Consider the following 23,043-nt stretch of genomic DNA (forward strand, 5'->3'; position numbering starts at 1 on the left):
ACCTAGGAAATAATAATGTGGACCATTAAAAAACCAGATCTTTGATACATCTTGTGTACAGTAAATGTTAAACTAAACATCTGCTGCATAGCAGCAGGTTACTTTCTTAATGCACCCCAAATTATTAAAGATTGTCCGAGTTTCATATTAAAAAAATTTTTTTCATTTTTAGTTGTACGTTTCATTCACCTTGTCTAAGCATCTTTAAATTATTTCTAAGGTCTTCAGATTAATTTTTTCCTTCTAATTGTTGTTAAGAGTCAGTTATGAGCAAATCTGGTTTTAGTAGCAATTCATATCCATTGCCCTTAATCTCTCTCTGTTCAGAGTTTTCAATATAATGAAATAGAAGTTAGATCTCTGCTTTATAGAAGTTTTAAAGAGATAAAGTTTAATACAAAACTCAAACTAAACGTTTAATTCCACTGGGAATAATTTTGAATACGGTAAAACTTGTACTTCATTGTGTAGGTGTCTTTCTGTTTGAAGCAGCAAGGTAAGTTTTAAGCAAGGGTCAATGTTTTAGTTGTAGATAAACTAGAGAGATTATTTCGGAGTTTTTTGTCACTAACTCAATGCAGATGCAATTGGATTTCTTTCCCTCTGTTTAATATCAAATTTCTTATCCTTTTTTAGAATCGCCAGATGCTGATATTGCAATGGAGGTAGCTACATCAGAACAGCACGTTTCTGAGGCAATATACGATTGTGTTATTTGTGGACAAAGTGGTCCTTCTACTGAAGACAGACCTACGGGTCTAGTTGTACTGTTACAAGCATCCTCAGGTATGAATGTGTGACTTGGACAAGCAGTGTTTCTGCAGCTTTTAATATGTGTGCATAAATACTGTTGTGTCTCCTGGAAAGACACAGTCTTCCCTTTTCTGTGGATGGTCCTCCATGAGGTACATGTGTAGGTCTAAGGGTACTGAGAAAATTTTTAAATGTTTGGGAAAAGAGTGAACAGTTTAATTCCCTCCTAGTTCCTGTTAGCTTTTGCAAGCCCAGCAGTATATAATAGACCTGCAGGAAAATAGGTGTTGAAAGAAAATAAAATAGCCATCAGTGTATCAATATGTATGTGTATGTATATATACACTTTATGTACAAGTGCAAAAGCACAACTTTCAGTATTTAGTTTCTTTAATAATTTTTTTTTTTACGGTTTAACATCATCAAAGCACATTGTAGTTACAAACCAGGATTTCCTGATTGTTTTCTTAATTATTTAGCATATTGTTATCCATTGCATTCTTTATTGCTTCTTTTCTTAATACAGTCTTGGGACAATGCCGCAATAGCACTGAGCCAAAGAAATTACCAACTACTGAAGAAGAGCAAATATACCCTTGGGATACCTGTGCAGCACTGCATGATGTGAGGCTTACAACTTTACAGCGATACTTTAAAGATGTAAGTATTTCACCTGAACAATACTACCACTTACAAAAAATTCATGTAAAAAGGTAGATGAAATGACAACTCAAGAGTCCTCCTAGTTTAATTTCTGTGTTTAGTGAACACTTTGTCATGTTGCGGTAGTTATGAAGTGTTTGCATTTGAAAGGGTCCTTGTTTTTAAATAGCACCTGGCTTTTCCCTAGTTCTATTTCTGACATAGGCATCTAGTATATCTACAGGCTATATAGTCATTAAATACTGATGCAGATGTTCTCTAGAAGAAGGTATTTCACAATTCAGCATGACCACACAATTGAGATGTGATTTTGCTGTCTTATGCGTCACTTACATAACACCAGTTTTCTTGTGGCTGTTCAGAAAACCTGATCAAGGAATTACTCTTAATCAGTTAAAAGTATTTTTGGGAGCACAGAGTGGAAAGAGTTGTGCTAATCTGTAACAGTTTTCTGAGCCACTGCAGAGAAGGGGAGGATGAATGGATGGGAAGGAGGGACTAGCAGAAGACTTAATCCTCTTCTGCTGAATCCTCAACTCTGCACAATATTACTGAAGTTCAATTTTACATTAATTGGTATGTTATTTTCTATTTTGCACTTCTGTTAGCTGTTCCAAGCAGAGTTTTGCATTGCTTCACAAAGCCATATTACAGTTTTTTATATTTAATTTTGAGAGTCAAGTCTTGTTGCTTAACAAGACTTTTTCAGTTGTAGACCTTTGTGGAAGTGCTGCCTGTGACCTTCCTTGCTAGTGTGTAAAACACCCATGTGAGATAATATATAACTGTTCTGAGAAATCATTGTGGGGGTGAAGAACGTGTAACCTATGACCCTAAAGTAGCTCCTATAGACTAGTCCCAGGTGACATACCAGCTCTTAGGCAGATCTAAGTAATCAGCCTTTAGGAGCTTTACAGAGGAAAAACTGGCAATTTTTACTCTGACATGATTGCTACCTTTCTTGTAATCTGTCACAACAGATAACTGAAATTTGCCAACTGCAACCAAGTTTGCTTATGTAGAGTAGATTAATTTAGAGTAAATTTCATAATTGTTTTTATATAGTTTTAAAAATTGGGCAATGTTTTTGGAAAAATGCCTTCTCCTGAGGCAAGTATTATATATTTCCTTGCTAGAAAGTAAAACTTTTAAAGACATAAGCAGGAAATTATTTCCAAACAAAACATAATTTAGTTCAGAAAGAAGCTCTGGGAAAGCTTTTCTTCTTTTGACATTGATGGTGTTTGTTTATTGTTTCAGATAGTTAATATTTTTTTCCTACTGAAGTGATTAAAAGTGAAGCAATACTGTAGCTTTATTTTCACATTTGCATACTACAAGTGGAAGGAGTTCCAAGGAAAATGTTACTCAAAAACTTGATCTCTCTGAAGTGTGTATTTCCCTTTCTGTTCAGTAACGCTACTAACAGATTAGTCTAAAATATACTGTAATGCAATGAGCAAATGGATCCTTGCTTTCAAAAATTCCAGTCCTGATTCAAACATTAGTTTGAGTTAGCTATTTTTGCTTTCAAGTTTCCAGGTCGCTACTGTGCTAAAAAATGTCTCTGCATGAAAGAACTAATCCTTAAATTTCTTTTGGCATAAAAATGGAAACATCTGTTAGTGTCTCAAGCATCTTGTTCAGCTGAGCTAAACAATAAGAAGTCCTTTTGTTTATCAACTGTGTCCTTCCCAGTAAGTGTCCTTCATCTAATAACAGATTTCAGGAGGCAAGAGAATAACGTCACTTAGGTATGAAAATTTATGTTATGAAACATGATCTAGCTTATTCTATTGGAAGAAAAAAAACATATTCAGAAGCTACATGCCATATACCAATTGGGCAAAACAGGCCAATTCCCTCCATAGAGGGAATTGGGCTGAAATTTGATGCTTGCTGTCAGTCAGGGAGTAGCATTCTTGCCCATTAAAGGAAAAATCACTGCAAGTGATTATTTTTAATATGGAGCAGTATGACTGAGGATTAAGAGGTAAAACTTCATATACTAGAATGATAGGACTGTTTTCAGAATCACGTAGTACTCTAACCAATAACTTGATATAGGTGTGCTCCATCCCAAGCCTATGGCTTTCTTGGGAATCTCTTTTATTTCTGAACTCAAGAATAATAGAGTAAAACCTTTCTGCAAAGACTTTGGAGTTGGTTTTTTTTCTTATGCAAATGCTACTAAGTAGCCTTGTTAAACACATGCAATAAATACTGCTTTTCCTGAGTGAAACATTTGTCCTGTGGGGCTTATCGATGTATATCTTATGACTGTGCCTTACTAATAGTGCAGTCTATTAAATTATGCAGGAACTAGTAGGAAAAAAAGTTTTTCTTGTTCTGTGGCCTGAGAGGGTGATAGAACATTGCGAATGTCAGGTTGAGGCAAGGTAAATAGGAGCACATCTTGTGGCTAGAACTGTAATTCTATTTTGATTTCCTGCTCATATGCAGGAAAAAAAGTGAGATGCTAGGACTTCCTTGGAAAATGCAAATATCAGGGTTGGTTATTCACAGTACACTGGTTTTGCATCATACATTAAGACCACTTTAGGGTGAGTCTACACTAAAAATGGTTTTCAAAGTCTGGTACCCATAAATATTTTTCTGTTCTTCAAATGTATAACTGGAATGTACATTTCAATTTGTATATGAAATTATTTTTTGGGGAAATTGAGATTTAATAATTAAACTGACTATAGCTAGGTGTTGTGCAAGAGAATTTTCTACAGTTCCTTATCATAAGTTTGCCAGTGGTGACTTTTTTTTTCAGTTCATTATTTTCTGAGAACTACCAGTGAGGGAACTTTATTTTTGACATGGGGGCTATAAGTGCAGTCTTTGAGTAAGGCCAATGTTTTCAAAACAATCCTAGCATAAGACTCGATTCACTAAACAAGAATTTTTTCTCTTTTTCCTGTATGATGTGTTATATACAACAGTGCATTAAAAGCCTTAAGTGTTTACACTGAATTATGATAACAGATTGGGGTTTTATTATATAACTGTGATCTTGTTATTTTGGTTACATACAAAACTGAATGAAATGTATTGGAACAGATTATTGCTGTTGGACATGGGATAACTAGTACTGTTGGAACAGATGGTAGGGTTAGAGCCATCTTCATGCTGTAATACAAGAGGTTCTTTAAAGAAGTCATTATCTTAAGTGACAAGAATTGCAGAAGTTTATCTTAAGTGTTTGGAACTCTGCTGGAAAGAATAGCATAATGGCAGCCATGTAAGTTAGCAGAAGTAAGTACTTTATAAAATAGAATTTTTCTTGATTTCCACAGCATATCTTTTAATTAGATAGCATGTAAACAAAAATCTCTATATTTTTTAAAATCTTAAAATAAGTTGTGGTAAATACCTTTATACCTTTATATGTATATTGTTCTTTTTTCCTTAATGTTTTTGCTTTGTCTTAGAGTTCCTGTCTGCAGGCAGTGTCAATAGGTTGGGAAGGAGGTGTTTATGTACAAACTTGTGGTCACACTTTACATATAGATTGTCACAAATCTTACATGGAATCTTTACGGGTAAGTAAAACTAAAGATAATCTTTATTTGGATCTGAACTGTTCGTAGTGAAGTCAATTGGATTTATGCTGTTCATTTCAGAGAAAGAAAGATTGGGTTTACATGAATGGACAAGATGTTTTTATTATGTTTCAAGAACTGTAGATAATAAATAATCTTACTACATCTTGATATTATTAATAAAATTACTTTGGTTTCAATTATTCTGATATATCAGAAAAAATACTAGACTAAATGAATCCTGTTCTTAAAAAAAATAAATCACTGGGTTTTGATGGGGGTTTTTTCTGATGTGCATATTCAGGTAAAGCATTTCTTACACTTCTGATTTCTGTTTCATAGATTCTTATTTTGATATTTAATGTGTGTTGGAAATTACAGAGAAACTGAAGAAAAATTTACATTTACATGACAATTTTAAATGGAGGGGAATTTTACAAATATACTCTTGTGCTTTTGGTTAATTCCTAATATGAAAATTCAGTTACAAAAAGTTAGATTTTTATCTCTAGTTATGTATAGTATGTATTATGTATATGCATACAGTTTAGAGAAATAAGTTAAAACAGCTTAACTCTTGTGAATTATGCTTTTTTTTTTTTTTCCTTGGAAAATACTGTTGGGAAATTACTGCTGTATATGGTTTTAAAATACAGTTTGTTAGTCAAGCTTCAGAAATTGTTGGCTACAGTCCTTATTTTCACATGGTCTCAGTAAACAGGGTAGTGTTCCACCAGTGTTGCTGGCCTCCTTCACCCCCCTCGACCTCTTGCAGCCCAATTGCAGATCTTTTGAATGGCACTGCAGAATGTTAACACAAGCTCAGCATTGGTAGAAGTCATCAGATTTTATGCAATAATTTCTTTATGTATTATTTAGTATAACAAAGACTAAATGATGATTACTCAAGTCACAAGTGGTGTTCCTCAGGGCTTGGTGTTGGGACCATTTCTGTTCGACATCTTTATTGATGATCTTGATAAGGACATAGAGTGTATCATCAGTAAGTTCGCAGATGACACCAAGTTAAGCAGGAGTGTCGATCTGCATGAGGATAGGGAGGCTCTACAGAGGGACTTGGATAGATTGGATCAGTGGGCCAACGTTAACGGGATGAGTTTCAACAAGGCCAAGTGCCAGGTCCTGCACTTGGGCCACAACAACCCCCTGCATCGCTACAGGCTTGGGGAGGTGTGGCTGGAGAGCTGTCTGGAAGAGAAGGATCTGGGGGTTCTAATTGACAAGCAGCTGAACATGAGCCAGCAGTGTGCCCAGGTGGCCAAGAAAGCCAACGGCATCCTGGCTTGTATTAGAAATAGTGTGACCAGCAGAAGTAGGGAGGTGATAGTCCCCCTGTACTCTGCACTGGTGAGGCCACACCTGGAGTATTGTGTCTAGTTTTGGGCACCTCAATACAAGAGAGATATCGAGGTGCTGGAGCGAGTGCAGAGGAGGGCAACGAAGCTGGTGAAGGGCCTGGAGAATAAATCTTATGAGGAGCGATTGAAGGAGCTGGGACTCTTCAGTTTGAGGAAGAGAAGGCTGAGGGGAGACCTCATCACTCTTTACACCTACCTGAAAGGACATTGTAGAGAGGTTGGTGCTGGTCTCTTCTCACAGGTCATTAGTGAGAAACCTCCCCTGCAACAGGGGAGGTTTAGACTGGTTTAGACTGGACATTAGGAAAAAATTTTTCACAGAAAGAGTGGTCAGACAGTGGAATAGGCTGCCCAGGGAGGTGGTGGAGTCACCATCCCTGGATGTGTTTAAGGGTCATTTAGATGAGATGATGGGGAATATGATGTAGGGGAGAACTTGTGGAGTAGGGCTGATGGTTGGACTCGATGATCCCAAGGGTCTTTTCCAACCTGAATGATTCTGTGGCTCTCAAACTTTATTGGGATTTGCTAGAAAGAGACAACACATGTGAAATGTTCAAAATACCCTGTTGAAGTATTTCTAGTTTATTATGGGGATATTATTGACAATGAAGAGTAGTTAAAAATTAGGAAAATTAGTTGACTTGGAGGATTGTAAGATAGTCTTTAGCTTAGTAGTTAAGACCTTTTTCACTGAAATGTAGAACTATTCCAATTATTCTTTCTTTACAGTTTTTTGGCTTTAGATTTGGTTCTTTAGTTATACACCTGAAATGTCAAATTAAAAATTATAATCTATAAATTTCTTTATTTTGTTTTAGAATGACCAGGTCCTCCAGGGTTTTTCAGTGGACAAAGGAGAATTTACCTGTCCCCTCTGTAGGCAGTTTGCTAACAGTGTTCTTCCTTGTTATCCTGGAAACGATGTGGAAAGAAGCCTCTGGCAAAGTCATAGTAACAAGTGTATGCAAGATCTTGTACAAGAGGTGGAAGATCTTCAAGAACAGCTGGGAACTTTCCCAGTAAGCATCAGTGTAAGGCAGAAAGATCCTTGTTAATTTGCCTGTATCTTTCAGTTTTTACATTATTTTTCATTTGTGACCTCTGAGAAACTCGACAGCCTGGGAAACTTCATTTTATTCTGATATGGAAGATAGCATACTATTTTTTTCGTATGAAGAAATTTAAAATATTTACAGCACTTACTGAATTACCTACTAAAAAAAAAAAAACCAATTAGAAAGCTATGAGAAAATGTGATTAATACAGTTTTTTATGGAGTACATTTTTACTTCTCTCCACAGTAATTCACATAGAATTGAGTCATGTAATATAAAATTCATTTAGCATTTCTTTACAATGTAAAAACACCAGTATCCTTGTAACTGGAAGCTATTTAAAGGATGTCTATGAAGAGCATTTTAAGGTATAGATTACTTGTTTTACAGAAAGAGCAGTTTGGAGATGCTCATGTATTACAGAGCTTCATGAACTCTTTCTGTATGATAGAATTAATTCTATTAAATTTTGCTAGCCTTCCAGTCTTGATGGAGATACTTTGTGTTATTTTCATGTACTTGTGCAATGCAAATATACTTTAAAATAATGCAAGCAGTGAGATTCTTGATCTCAGCAGATGGACAGAACGGTGATGTTTTCATATTCAGAACAAATCAGAACCACTTTCAGAATATTATAACACTTCCGTGAGACAGAATACTGGCTTTTAATGCGTATTTGTTTCATAACCTGCAAATGTGTTTCTATAAATATGAAAGTGCTACGCTTTGCGATCAGCTATTGCATTTCTTCAGGTAGAATTAACTAATCTTCTTTTTTGTCTTTGTTCATAGTCTGAAACCAATCTCAGTAAAGAAATGGAATCTGTAATGAAAGATATAAAAAGTACCACACAGAAGAAGTACACAGATTATAGTAAGAGTCCTGGATCACCTGACAATGATTTTCTGTTTATGTACTCAGTAGCCAGGTGGGTATGTTTTTTCTTTTTATATTTTTTCTTTTGTGTTTCTCACTAATAGTATTATTGACCAGATAGTTTTCTTCAGTAAAAATAAAATAAAAAATTCCATCCTTTCCACAAAGTACTTTTTGAGTACTTAATACATCAAGGTTACATTTTCTTATTTTCTTATGCAGGCATACGCAAGATGTGCCTTTTGGTTCATTTTTAGTACATGCAGCAGTAGCACAAAACCTGGAGAACATTTTGACTTCTGCTTATTTAGTTTTCTTCTTTATTCAAGTTTTTGCTTTCCATATAACAAAATTTTATGTTGAATTTCTTCTTCTACCTTTTTTTCCCAAACTGTCAAATCTTCTCTACTACTATTTAGCGAATGAAATTATTTCTGTATCACTGCTATATTGCTGGCTTTTAAATCACAGGGAGTTTTTAATCTCTCAGTCAGACATTAGTTTTATTTATTTAAATGGGGATCACAGATGCAGTTTTGTAAACTCCAGTTGCTATGTGTCTTTAGTATATGAACAGTGGAAATATTCAAGACTTGGCTCAGCAGGACTCTGGATAATCAAATCTAAGGTTCAGCTTTTGACAGAAGGTTGGACCATCTGATCTCCAGAATTCTCTTCCGACCTAGATTATTGTATAATTCTATTAAAAGAAATAATACTATTAAATAATACAGATATCTTAACTGTGATATAAAAGTATGATTACTTGTAACTGTAACTTGACATGCCATTTAAAGTAGAAAAATGGTGTTATAATTTATTTCTGGGTGTAATGTTATATAATTTAAAAAACGCTAGCTAAACATACTTTAAATATATCTATATTTTATTGGTTTTATATTAACACCCTAAGCCCAAGATTTTTGTTTTCATTCCAAGAATTCAAAAATACTTCAAACAAGAACAGCATTTCATTGCTGCTTGCACTGCTGGAGAGAGAAATCATGGTTGACCACTAAAATTAGGATTTGCCACTTGTACTCATTGTGACCTCTTCTTGTTAGGTTAGACTGGTGTCAGCAATTTTCCATTTGTCCATGGCTGAAGGATTCAGGTGTTGGATCCAGCCTTGCCTATTGTTACTGTAACTCATAAGGTCACTTATGAGGGTGCCTGGCAGATCAGCTACAAAACGGTTTATTTCAGTTGCCTTTCAGTTCAGCAATCCAGATTTACAGGCTTCTACTACTTGATAATTGCATAGGAACTACAGGTTATAAAAAAAAAATAAAAATCAAAGTTTTAAGAAGATATTTTAATATAACCTTACAGTTTGTATTTATGGAAATAAATATGTAAGTGAGCTTGTCATCTCCCAGACTCTGTATGATTTAACATGTATTGTTTAAGTATGCAAACAGTGGACTATCCACAATTTAAATTACAGACTGAAGTAGCTTGCTTTCTGGAAGTTATTCCTGTCATTCAGCCTGTTTCTTCCTTATTTCCATGCAGTTCTTTCTGAGGTAATGATATGCTTGTGTTCCTTACCAACTAGTTACCTTTGAGCATTTCTAGTTTCATGTATTTTGAAACATTTCATTGCTTTTGTTCAGACCATCTACAGCTGTTACTCATTTCTTCCTGGTGTTTAATCTAGCATACAGGTAAAGTGGTTGGGATGATAAGTAGTCCCTGTTTAAAGAAGTATTTGAATGCAACGATATTTATATTGATTCCATATATTTGCAAGTGAATTAAACACTCTTAATCTTCTTAAGTCATGTTCCATTTTCAATCAGAAAATGACATCATCATCAGTCTTCTTAAAAGATGATAGTTTACAGCTAGAGGCCATCTTTGAAGTGGATTTCTGCATGCTGGAATTGGAATGTTACTGGTTAAACAAGATGTAGCCACTTGCTGCAGCTTATCCTTTCTGCTTCAGGAAAACGGGAACTTTCCTTACTTTACTTTTGCTTACCCAGACAGATGTCACTGGTAACGGAGAAGAGAAATTACAAGCAAACTTTCTACCACCTAGTGGGAGAACTAGTCCCTGTCTGTGTTCCTAGCAAGAGAGGCACTCAGGGTCTTGGCATCCTGATTTCCATGCACAGCTGGGAGAGCAGCTCATTAGCTCCCCCTCCCCCGCCCTTTCCCTGCAGTCTTACCTTGTTAAATTTATGCCCTCTTTGTATGCATGCCTCCTTGTCTTTGCTGACATTTGTGAGATTAGTAAAGTGTGTCACTCAAATCCTGTGTGCCTAGCTTTAATTTTAATAGCCCCACATTCATAGCACGGATGGCTGTCATTTGTGGCAGTAACTTGGAGGACTGTTTCTGTATTGCGTAGCAATAGTCTCGTGCTTGTTGGCCGTATAAACAAAGCTTTTGATTTTGCTGTCGGTTATGTATAGAGCAATATAGGAACCTTGTGTTCTTTCCTTCAAGTCTGTGTCTCGGTATCTGTTTGTTTTCATATATGTGTTTTCTTTGTAAAGTGAAGTGAAAAAAATGGTAGTGCTTAACTTGAATTTTCTGCCCCAGTAGAAAGAGGAGGTCCATCCAATTATGTTCTCTTTCTTGAAAAAGGCATTGCATTTGTACTTCTCCCTACTCTGTCCTGATATGAATTCTGAGAAATATGCAGTCACCCTCCCTACTTCCAGTATGTTCCTTTAGTGAAATCCCCCAAGAATGGATGAAGTAGGACTGGTTTTTAATGAAGAGTCTGTATAGCTGAGCAAAATCCATCTTCTCATTTCTTTTTTCTGTGAGTGAGGAAGATAAAGCTAGTGTTCTACAAAATTTGTTGCTCCAATGAATGATGCAAAGATTTCTAGATAGAGGAAACAGTCACTCATATAGATTTTCTTTCTCCCTCTCATTCCTTCATGTTGAGGGGGCTGAGATAGCAAAAGATGCTTTCAGAGACCACTCTGTGTTCTACTGTTCTATCAGATGCCCCAAGCTTTTCGTCATTGATGAGAGCTCTGCTTTTCTTCAGTAGAGGGCAGATGGTACTCAGATCCTCAAGGCTGAAGAGAGCTTGAATTAGGGAGAAGATACACTAGTCTCCTTCAAAAATTATTTAGGGCTGTATCTGATGTAGAACATTTTATAAAGGAAGTGTTCTGTTTCACAGAAGATGCTTTCTCTACTGTGCACCGTTATGTGAAAGTTTAGGTATGTTTTGAAAGAGGTGTCTTAGAGGAAAAGGCTAATATTTATGTTTCCAAGAAAGCTGAACTATAAGCTGCTGTCTTTGAGGAGCTGGTGGCAATGAAGTAGTGTGAGAGGTGAGAGTTAGTATATGTGTGATGGAGTATATGTTTCCAGAAATCTCTCTCCTTACATTCCTTACAGCAAAAACTACTATATAACACCTCATATGTATCACAAAGAGTTTTTTTCAGAATTGTCTCTGAGGTTTGTTTTATAAAATTGTACATATTTCTTGCTGAAAGGGAGATTTGAAATTCTAGATCTAGAAGGTTGTTCTTAGACATTCAGGTAGCGGTTTTGATTTAAATCTTAATTATTTTGGTTTTAATGGAAGGCTGCCATTAATTTTGTTTTACAAATTAGTTATCAGAAGCTTTGTAGAAATAAAACATACCGGTTTCCTTTATATTTCCATGATGAACTAGCACATACTGATCTACAGTTGCTATTTTGTCCACTAATATGAAATCCCTGTCCCTGCCTCCTTGCTGGTAGATTTTTTAGAAGTTCAGTGAGCACTGCAAATCGCCCGAAGAGTGGAAAATTCCCCTGTCACACAGATGCCCTTATCAGCAGCAACCAGATGGAGCTCTGAGCAGGCACATTATCAATGTTAAATTGCCTTTTCTGAGTAGAGAGGATTAAAGCATTCCTTCAGAAATGGGTGGCATAAGCTGCAAACTTAGGGATAGTAATATTCTGAAATGTTACTATTTAAAAAACATATAAAAGTATCTTAACAAACACTGCATATCACAAATGTATTATTCTTTCAAGCTGATGGAGCTGAAATTCTTAAAAAATAATTTGTTTCCAATAAAATAGTCATCCAGTAGTTTCTTCTTAAATATATGTGGGTGGGTGGGTTGGTGGGCGTTCTTAGCTTAGATATATTATGTGCCTAAAATTCTAGAATAGATTTTAATATGTATTCAGTCACATTATATTGAACCTAAAATTGTTTGATTTTTAGTTAAAGGACAAAATATGTTAGACTGAGCTTTGCAGTTTGGATTAAATTAACAAAACAACATTTCAGAATAATAGAATTATATTCGTTTATTTTAATTAAAGAAATCTATGCTTATTAAAACAAGCTCTCAGAGAACATAACATAAATTGTTTGCTCCAAGTCTTGGGGGTAAAAGATAATGCAGTACTGAAACATCCAATTCCAAAGTTAAACAAAGCTATTGAATTTGGCCTAAACAATTGATGCCTACGTATCAGATTACAATAAACTAAGAAAGAAAGCATCAATGTGGCATGCAGAGATTTAGTGACACAACACCTGTTTCATACTAATGAGCTGCAGTGAATAACAGTGTTTCATTCAGAATTAACCTCCAAGGCTTTTATTAACTTATCTATAAAGGTCAGTGCTTCCATTATAATTTAGACTGTTTTCATACTTAGTTAGTTGATGGCATATCCATTGTACTGCCTGTTTGTTTAAAACAAAACAAAAGCCCTGCCAATAAAGAGAACATTTTTCAGACATATCTGATTGATTGAAATTTAGCCCATCTGTGTATTGTCTTTTCAGATTTGCACATAAATTCCCTTATTATTAAGAAGTTGTGTGTTCATACAGAAAAAAGCCTCAGAATTAACATTTTTTACAGTCACAACTGTAGCAGCTCTCTTAATACAGTACTTGTTAATCAAGCCACTTAAAATCACATATGGCAATATCTTGATAAAGTTTGTTTTATTCTGAGTCATATTTTGTCAGTATCTCACACTAGAGATCAGTTCACAGCTTTCTTTTATTTAGTGTATGCTGGGAGTTTGTGGTGACTCTTTCATGTCTGTAGAAGCTTGAATAATGCTGTTCCATTCAACACTTATGTTTTTCTTGCAGAACAAACTTGGAACTTGAGTTGGTCCATCGAGGAGGCAACTTATGTTCAGGAGGTGCAAGCACAGCTGGGAAAAGATCATGTTTAAGTAAGTTTTCTGTTATGAAGTGCAGTGTAAATTACTAAAATATTTAATAAAGATGTCTAATTCTTTCTAACATTTTCTAAATTATGTCAACTTTCTTCTTTTAAGTAACTTTTTTTTTCCATAATGAGTCTTTGTTTTTTGTTCCAATTTGAGAAATCTGAAATCTATTTTGTACAAATTATTCATTAGAGCTGTTCATGTGTTGTGGGTATAATCTATTTAGAAATCAATGGTCATGTTATCCATGTAATATTTTTTAATAATTTGCCATTTTTATGAGTAAAATTAGAAGTATTTTAAGGGTAAAGCAGGAGAGCTTTGTTTCACCCTGGCTGTTGCTAATAGTAGTAAAGAAATTGGTTTCTCTGAGTGCTAATGTAGCTCATGACTATGTCTCATATTTAGAAATCTTCAGCTACCATTTCCCATGTCTTTAATTTCCCTAATTCTTTCTCTGACAGGAGAGTATTGCAAATTTTCTTTTTTAGAAACTCTCAAATCTTCATTGTTCTGAAACCTCTAATATTTGGCAAATAAAGCACTTATGATGGACAGAAGTGCTTTTTTTCTTAACATAAAATCTTTTAATCTTTTACTGGAATATAAACTGTTGGGAATGGACATTTTCTTTTGTCAGGAAAAATTGGAAAGCCTGCTGGAGTACTACTACTACTAATGCTTGTTTAAATCAGGCTCACGCAGCAGTAGCAGCAGAGTCAGTAGTAAAAATGTCAGAAAGCTTGGAGCCACCTCTGCCTTTCCGTACCTGATTTGTGGGCGATGCTTTCCCTATCATTTGAGGTGATGAGCCGCTAAAGAAATCCCATCATGTGCTATGCTGTCCACATCCCCTCTAGGATAAGAGCCTTCTGTTACTGCCAGGAAATCTAGTTCAATTGATTTCATTCATGTGTTGTGATTTGTGAAAAGTAGTTTTAAATCCTACTGCACATTGTCTCCCCTCACCATCATTACCTCCCTTTCCCAGCATAGCAAAGTACCTGAAAAATGCATGTGTTAAAAGAACATCGCTAGATCGCTGTTTGCAAATTGGGAGCGTTTAATAAAATCAGGCCTCTACGGATAATTTCTATTTGGATTACGATACATTTTTACTTGTATGCTCACCTAGTAAGATGGACAGTTCCTTTCTGAATTTAAGCAACTTACTGGACACGTTACCTAGTTCACAGGCATGTTATTTGGAAGACCATGATGAGCAGCCTAGGGCGGAGATTTCAGCTTAAAATTGAAAAGCCTTTGAAATACCTAAGTGAAAAAATTTATAATAATGTTACACATAATGAGAGTGTACCCCTGTTTTCACATGACTTTATTAGCCATGCAATATCTTTGTAAGTCTTGACATTTTAAAGTTTAGAGAAATGTGTGCAGGGAAGTGGCCTGTAATCTGTAAGGTCATAATTTTATCTCGTGGATAGTTTTTCACAGTCAGGAGATGTCGGCTTCTTTATATATATATATATTTTTTTTTTTTTAACCTAAAAATGGAATAAAATACATTCATTGCATCTTAAAAAACTGGGAAATGATTGATGTTATATCAGTATCGAATTTGTGTTGCATGTACCTATTGAAAAGCTTAATGTGCGTGTGTATATATATATAAAAGATAATGTTTTTTCTCATGGTGCTTCATCACCAACTAATGTCAGTAAGTGCTGGAAGATTATGACTTTGCAGAGAATGGTTGAACCACCAGAGTGCTGGGCAGCTTCCTCAGTGTACATCTCTATAGCTTCTATTTGAACTGTATCAGTTGACACCAAGGGCGGAACTACCTCAAAGTTGGTTTTGTTTGTTTGGGGTTTTTTAAAGAAAAAAAAATCCACCAAGCTGAGGCCTGATAGCTGACACTAACTGGTTTGTATAATACATTATTTAATTTTTTTCTTATACTTACCACACCATCTATTCAACCTCATCTTGTCCTTGTAAGGAGGACTCTCACATACTTGGGACCTGACTTTAAAATAAAGCATACTTCTTCATGACAGACAGTGAAAAGATCATTCAGGATTTTTAATGCATATTCCTCAAGTCTTGAAATACATGGAGAATACTGTAATCATTGCAGAAATTACTTTTTGGAGAATTACAAAATTGGAAACGGTACATGGGGAACGTATTTCCACTGGAGAATTGTCTTACGGTGGATTGTTGCTTCATCAAGACAAGACAAAATTAAGTCCTCGTTAAATTCATACATCATACTTACCTATTTTTCTAGCACTTTTACTATTCTGCCATTAACTCGGTATGTCTCAGAAAATGAACCAATTTTGTCTGGTCATCAAAATAGATTACTGGAACAAACTGAATTTATAGAAAGTTGATGATACTTCTCACACTTGAAGTATAGAAATTGTCTTCTCAACGAGAAACTTTAAGACTGTATCAACTATTGTTTTTAAAAATATGTGTTAGTTTACAAAATCTAAAATGTTAATGAAATACATCACTTTTTGGTAGCAGCAGATGTGCTGTTAAACTGTGCATTAGCTGTCTATATAAAGAGTAAAATAGCCCAGTAAGGAAAACTGTTTTAAATCCTTGTCTTCAGAATTGTACATATATTTAGAGAGAAGATTTTTCCCCCCCCCCCCCCATGATGTGATTTAGCTGTTTTCGTGTACTTACACACAAGGACTTAATCTGAAATTGGTAGAGTATTTCCTGTAATTGAAAATTGTGTTGATGGTTATTTTTTTAACATAATAACATTTCTTGATTTTGTTTTGTTTTGTTTCTACTTACAATACACTGCATTTTGTTTATTGTAATATTTTTCTGTTCCTTTCTTAAACTGTTATGTAATTTTGTTTGAGTGTGATGTACATGGAATTAGCTCTTTTTCCTTTAGCAGTGGCATTACTTTTAAGGATTCTAGTGCATATTTCTGATGAAGGGGTAGGGACAGCATTTAAACACAATGCATTTGCTTTCTTCCACACTTTTGGGTAGAATGGTAAATTTTCTTATTTAGATCCAGATCAGTCATGTTGGTGTCTTCAATCTTTCTGAAGTGCAAGATAGATATTAAAGAAGGCCTTGAAAGCTTTCAGGTGAAAGGCACCATGTATATGAATGTGTTGTTGCTTTAAACAGCATGGAGACATAAATGTCATAGATTCATTGTTAAAATGGTCACATGCTGTTTATGTTCTGCATTGGCACTTATTTTGTAAAATTGTTACATAGCAAACTAGTCATATTTAATCTTGCATTCGAATAGACTCATTTCATATGTAGGGTAATGGGGTTGTCCTAGAACAGACCTGTACAGTGCTTCTACTTAGTATTATTATATTTAGTATTGGACATTAGGCTAACTATGACTAGTGGGAGCAGAATTACTTTTCCATATATAGCAGGGTTTGTTTTAACTAAACCATTATGTGGGTTTCCTTCATTACCCCTTCCATGTTGGTGCATTTAGAGATAAAAAAATTACAGTTCTTTAGATAGACATTCTACAGTAGATTTTACTATCCTTTCATACTCATTTCTTTTTCCAAGAGGTAGTCCTGTTTTTAAAGTTTCGCTTAGAATGTACCTTCAGCTTTTTCATTATCTTACACAGGGAGAAAAGAATAATTTTAAAAATCCATACCCTATCTAGAACTTGAATACTGTTTTGTTAGTCTTGCTTACACAGTACTGAAACTGCTGTTGTTTTTTAAACATCATTCATGTAAGGTCCAGCAGAAACAATCTAAAACATAACTCATTTTTGTTTTTCTTACATATGAGATAATGAGGTGTCTCTCTTGTGATTAAGCATACCACTCTGTATTAGTCTTGTAACAACTGTAAAGTTTGGTGATTAGATAGTGCAGAAAACAGAATATGTTGTCCCAAGTGAGCTGTTACAGCAGCAAGTGTCAGGGAAGATGGTGGGAACAAATAGGTCAAGAGCTGTTTTAGTAGATTGCACCATGAGGGCAGCTGCTCTTGGGAAGTAAAATTAAGAATGATTAATGTAGCTGTTAGTGTTGGTGATAGAGTCTGTGCGAGAAGAATGATGAAGATAATGTGGCTGTAAAATTGCCATTTTAAGGTTTAAACTTTTTTCTGTGTGTTTGCATGAGTGTATGTTACTAAAAATGCAACCAAAAATTCAAATAGAGTCCTATTTATTTATTACTTAAAAATCATATCCTATTTTAAGGACCACAATACAGTTTTAGAGTCTATGGCCTTGAAAAGTCTCTTGCATTTAGGGGATAATTACGATATATAACAATTGTACAGGTCATATTTCTCTGTTTTACAAAGTTTAAGAGATCTTGCTTTTTGTTTGCATTGTTTTGTATTTATACAACAGCTTCAGAACACAATATTAAGGCTGCATAATTAGGACTTCTCTGTACGACTTTTGTATCTCTAATTTGTGTATACGTGTTTTTTCTCTGTTGTTACTGTGGTAATCTTGCAATAGTGGGTGAACAATTCCACAAAATTTAAGTTATCTATAAACGAATTTGTAATCTAGTCCTTTCTTTTAACTTTTAAATAGTTCTTCTTTGTTTCTTTCTGGCTACTTTCTTTTCTTTTTTCCTTTTACCTTTGTGATAAGGATAGGATTAAAGTTTTTTGGGGAAGGATTAAATATTCTATCACCTTGTCCTCTGGCTGCAGTTTCCCTGTATAGGAGCTCGTTATCCTTATGCTTCCCACAGATAGCGGAGTTTGGCATTTCAGCATCAACTGCATTAATTGGAAGGGATGTTAATTTACAAGTGGACATCAAAAAAGTCTTTAAGACTTGTGTAAGCTCGCCTTAAATAAAATGTCCAGCTCCTTCATAATTTCTGTGATGGTTCTAACCATTGAGAAACTGTATTGTTCCACTGTGGTTTTTTTGTTTGTGGGTTTTTTTTTTCCTCCTCCTGTTCATTTGAAGCCTGTGTTTTGCATTTGTAGATGGCTCAGCTGTGTCATCTGTCTTGATTATGATGTTAATATCAATTTAATCAGTGCTTTTAGTGCTTATGAGCACAAAAAGGTCATTTTTGACATGAAGCATTTTCTAAGCTCTTCATACTCCTTCTGTATCAAATTCTTCAACCATGTTGATAGTAATGGCTGTCTCCCTTTTATCAGTGTGGACAGTCATATTTGGAACCACTAAGTACAGTTTATTCCTGTAGGAAGAAAAATCTAATTCTTTTATGAATTGCTCAGTTGCAACTGTCTCCTTCCTGTAATCTAGTAATGTGAATATGGTTGCAAAGAATCCTATCCAGCTCTGTGCAGCCACTGAAAGTAAAAAAAGTAGTTTCCAGGAATGCTTTTTGCCTTGGTACACCGGGCTTCTGTGGTTGGTTGGTTTGGGCTTTTTGGTTTGGTTTTGTGGTGTTTTGTTTTGTTTTGTTTTTTAGTTAGAAGCTGGCAGTCTGCAGGTCTTTGGTACCTATCCACTCATGCTAACTTTGAAAAAACAGTTTTTCTCACCAACGGATGATCCTAACTATTTCCTAAAAACCTAGGTATGCCATTCATACCTAACATGGGAGAGGCAAAGATAGATACTGTTAGAACTCTAGTGCTAAAGTTGATGTCGTACACTAGCAAGTTTGTTATTGAGGATAATTAGCTGCTTCATCAGCAATTAAGGCTTAAGATTTTGTAAAGACTATTCACATCTTAATGCCTTAATAGGCTTTTCCTGACCTTCATGGGTTTTTTTTTTCACTGATTCCAATCTACTGGATCAGTGATGAATGGGAAGATGCTGTCAGCAGGTCTTTGCAGCTGCTGTTGCTACATGGACTATATCAATCTCTACAAGGAGAAAAAAATTCCTCAATCTCCTTATTAACAATCAAGTCCCATCTGGTTCTATCAAGGTTTTTTTGTTATAATCTACATTCTTCTTGATAGTCCCAGGAAACTTTGGGAAAAGAAGGGCATAACGTCTCTAAGTCTGGTAAGATCTTCACAGAGTAGTTGAGGCAAGGATGTTTTCAATTCCACTTGTGGTGAACTACTGTGTCACTGTTTTGTGATCTTTTGACATTGTAAATATGAATACTAATTTACAGAATGAAAGAAGACTGGATTAAAAGAGCAAAGTAGAGATTTTCATGACAGCAGTATGTGTTGTTTATGTCTTCCTAAAACATAAATATGAGAGTGACTAGGGAATAAACACATAATCTAGACTTTTGCAAGCAAAATAAAGCCAGTGAATCCCATAATTTTCTTTGTCATCATTATTACAGCACATTTCTATACATTGTGGACATGGAATTAATAACAGAAAAAATCTTCTGATTTCAGCTTTGGTAATTTGAGAGTTTACTTTACAGTCAAGAGACCAGAAAAGAGAAAGAAGAAAAAAAAGGCAGCAAAACTCATGTAGAAATTTGAGATCACTTTGGCAAAGACCAAACCAAGATTACTAGTGAGACCAAAAATAACACCTGCATGTAACTTTCTGAATTATTTGTGTCAGTTCAGCACTGCATTTTTGTAAGTTCTGTTATTCATCTATCAAATCCTTGTTAATTTCTCTGAATTTAGTCTTGTGCTATGCATACTATGCCAGACCTGAAAAGAGCTCTGAAATCACCTTTATAGACTCCTGCTTTATGCACTTTGGCATAGCAGAATATTTTGAAGAGCTTTGTCAACATCTGTAAAATCAGTGTGCTTTAATACTAGAAGTAGTAAAGAATGCAACTGCAGGTGCTAATGCAGACAGTGTGGATATGTAGACAAAATACCCATTATCTTTGGGGTTTTTATGAGAGGAGCAGCATTAAAACACTTCCTCTAATAGCTTCAGTCCCAGTGCAAAGACAGGGTCTTATCCTTTGAGCTGCTCTTTTGAAAGTACCAATTCCAACTGAGTTTATCGTTCCTCTCTCACAACAGGATAAGCCTGAGAAGTAGAGCTGGTGTAGGAGGAGTTGAAGAGAATGTACCCAGAGCAGCAGTGTATGAAACAATAGATTTATTTTTGTAATTTTTAGAAATGGAATTAGGAAGGCTAACATGAATCAAAGTTAAAGCTAATGTCTAACTGCTAATCTAGATGATTCTATTAAGTGTATTATATAAGCTTTATATGTATTCTGTGAAAACAAAGACCATCTAAATAAGTTGGGAGAATTAAGACAGTGCTGCTTCAATGTAGGTAATATTTGAGTCATATGAACATGTTTTAAAGCCAGTAATAATCTTGCCCACTTAAATGTCTTAATCTTGGAATCCTGACAAGTACCTGATGACTTGCAGCAATAAGTTACATTGTGCATTCAAATTTTGTGATTTTTCTATTTATTCAATTCAACTGGATGCAGCTTGTCTCAAATATTATGAAATTATTAGGAGAGGAGGACCATATTGAAATTCTTTTCACTGTTTACCTCTCATGATTTGTTATCAATAAATCCGTAATTCTCATTTTGTTGTGACTTCATAATTACAATTATCTAATTTTATTGCTGCTGTGCTTTCTAAAATTAATATTCTTCTACCAAATTTTGTTAAGAATGTTATTTTGGCGACTCTGAGCTACACTTAGATTCTGTCTTTCCCACTTAAAAAGGTGGGCTGTCCTAGAGAAAATTGGTCATAAAACACCCTGTGAATGGTGGAGGGGTTTGGGATGCCTGGTGGGGTTATGGCCACCTTTTCCGTTCTTCACGAGACTAGGCAAAGTTGTTTTTTGAGTGTCATTGTCATGTTAATGTTTTGCTGATACTTGATTAAAAATTTTTTTGAAAGTGTATTTTAAAGCTTCTAAGTAGGGTATAAGAAAATGGGAGGCTATTCTGTATTTTTATGTTTACATTTCAGAATGATGTATTCACATGAATACACAGGGGAAAAAAAACCTCTGGTATTCGTTTGGCCCAAGGTATATTTCTGCCAATCCCTCAAGGGGGAGCAGTAAGACTGGTGGAACACTAGGCACTTTGTGCACAAAGTAGTTCCCAGTTCTAGTTTTCAGTGTTCTGGTGTTTTCCTTGGCTTTCTCCAGTAGCCCATAATCATAGTAAATTTGAGGTAAAGCAATTGGAGCCACTGTGATGTAAAACAGAAAAATGTTTGTGAAGAAATAAACCTTTGTATCTTCCTCTGTCTAGTGCTTAGTTTTTGCTAATTGTTAGAAATACCAGAAATGCAACTGCAGAAGCAATGGACAAATCAGAATGCGATTTTACTGCCTTGGCAGGTGGCAGCCATCGGGCCCCTTCTGCTGCAGCGTTCCCATTGGGGGGGGCAGTGTTGTTCCTTGCTTAACCCGGGTCTGGAAACAAGCATGGCTGTGCTGCGTTGACTTGGGAATAGCTTAATATTTTTAAGTCAATTCATAAAAAATAATAAAAGGTCATTGTAACCATATCTTACTACCTGCTTCCTACCTTTACTGTTACATGCTAAACACATTTTCTTGCAAAGGAGCAATAACTGCCCTAATCACAAACAAAAACTATTGTGTTACGGGACTGCTAAACTGAATTTTTCTGTTCAGATTCAGTCGGTGTTAGAATATATCTTGATTCCGTAAATCTTACACATTTGGAGATTACAAATAAATTCTCCAGTGCTAGCCTTTGATGCTCGCCTGCTTAATTTCATATCAGTAAAAGCTCAGGAAAATAGCTATTAGAGGAACAAAGGGTTAATTAATTATGGTAAGCATTTTTTTTTTATTGCATAGTTGCCCATTTCTGTTTGAGGCAAGAAGCAGTTTAGAAAATAATGGCATTCCTTTTAGTAGCAGAGAGGCAAGAGGGAAGGCTCGGATACCTTCATGGGTTTCATACCAAATAAAACTATACTGTGAGGGCTTTTTATTATTATTTTGATGAAATATCGGTATATTTTCAGGGCTTTGAAGTTTGTCAGCAGAGCAATATTTTGCTAGAATCTCTTGGCAGAAGAAAAGATGACTTATTTTGTCCTCATTGACTGTTTTTATTCAGAAAGCAGGTGACAGCAATCAATTTCAATGCCATCTACATCTCCAATTATTTTACAAACCCCGGGAGCTAATTACAGCCCTCAGGCTCTGGCAGTCAGCTGACTTCATCATGAGACTCTTTTGGCCATTGCGTACCTCTGAGTAATTGTCTATTTATGGAAAATAAATTAATAGCTGCTATTTCTGCTTAAAAAAGGGACCTGTGAGTGAGTGTAGGTTTAGCAAGTGGGTTGTGAAGAGAAGGGAGAGAGATTAAGAGAGTAGGAGGCAAAGGGATCAACTGAAAGAATAAAAGAGGGGTGGGGGGAAAGATGATGGCAAGATACTAATGGAAAAAGTTAAAATGAAAGGGAGGAAGGAAGCAGGACCCCAGAAAATTGAACAGGAGAAGCAAACGTGGCAGCAAATAGCAAGATAGTGTGTGACAGGAGGGAAAAAGTGAGCAAAATCGTGGGAAATAGTATTTTTAAAAAATGATTTTAATACATACCTCTGAAGATAAAAAGGATTCATTTTTCCCAAACTGTAACTATTATAAACATAGAAAAATTAGTGAAGTCTGAGATTCTTATTGCACATACCTCTCGAAAATGCTGTCAACATAGATGCTGTCTGCCTT

The 23,043-nt window shown here is 35.3% G+C and overlaps 1 protein-coding gene across 10 annotated transcripts in view; it reads left to right on the top strand.

The window, feature by feature from the left end:
* Positions 1 to 23,043, top strand: part of UBR3 (ubiquitin protein ligase E3 component n-recognin 3) — a 116,212-nt gene that overhangs the window by 65,892 nt on the left and 27,277 nt on the right. For 8 of the 10 annotated variants that reach the window (XR_012623787.1, XM_074829065.1, XM_074829067.1 and 5 more), the window contains 6 exons: positions 637 to 786; positions 1,280 to 1,413; positions 4,857 to 4,967; positions 7,168 to 7,380; positions 8,200 to 8,336; positions 13,377 to 13,462. Coding sequence is in view for 9 of the 10 variants with exons in the window: in XM_074829065.1 (XP_074685166.1) it covers positions 637 to 786; positions 1,280 to 1,413; positions 4,857 to 4,967; positions 7,168 to 7,380; positions 8,200 to 8,336; positions 13,377 to 13,462 (831 nt within the window). In the remaining variant the exon portion in view is untranslated. The remainder of the gene's footprint in view (positions 1 to 636; positions 787 to 1,279; positions 1,414 to 4,856; positions 4,968 to 7,167; positions 7,381 to 8,199; positions 8,337 to 13,376; positions 13,463 to 23,043) is intronic. The other 2 variants (XM_074829066.1, XM_074829068.1) reach the window with 1 other exon arrangement.

This window comes from Strix aluco, chromosome 6, assembly GCF_031877795.1.
Source record: "Strix aluco isolate bStrAlu1 chromosome 6, bStrAlu1.hap1, whole genome shotgun sequence".
NCBI classification, from domain to species: domain Eukaryota; kingdom Metazoa; phylum Chordata; class Aves; order Strigiformes; family Strigidae; genus Strix; species Strix aluco.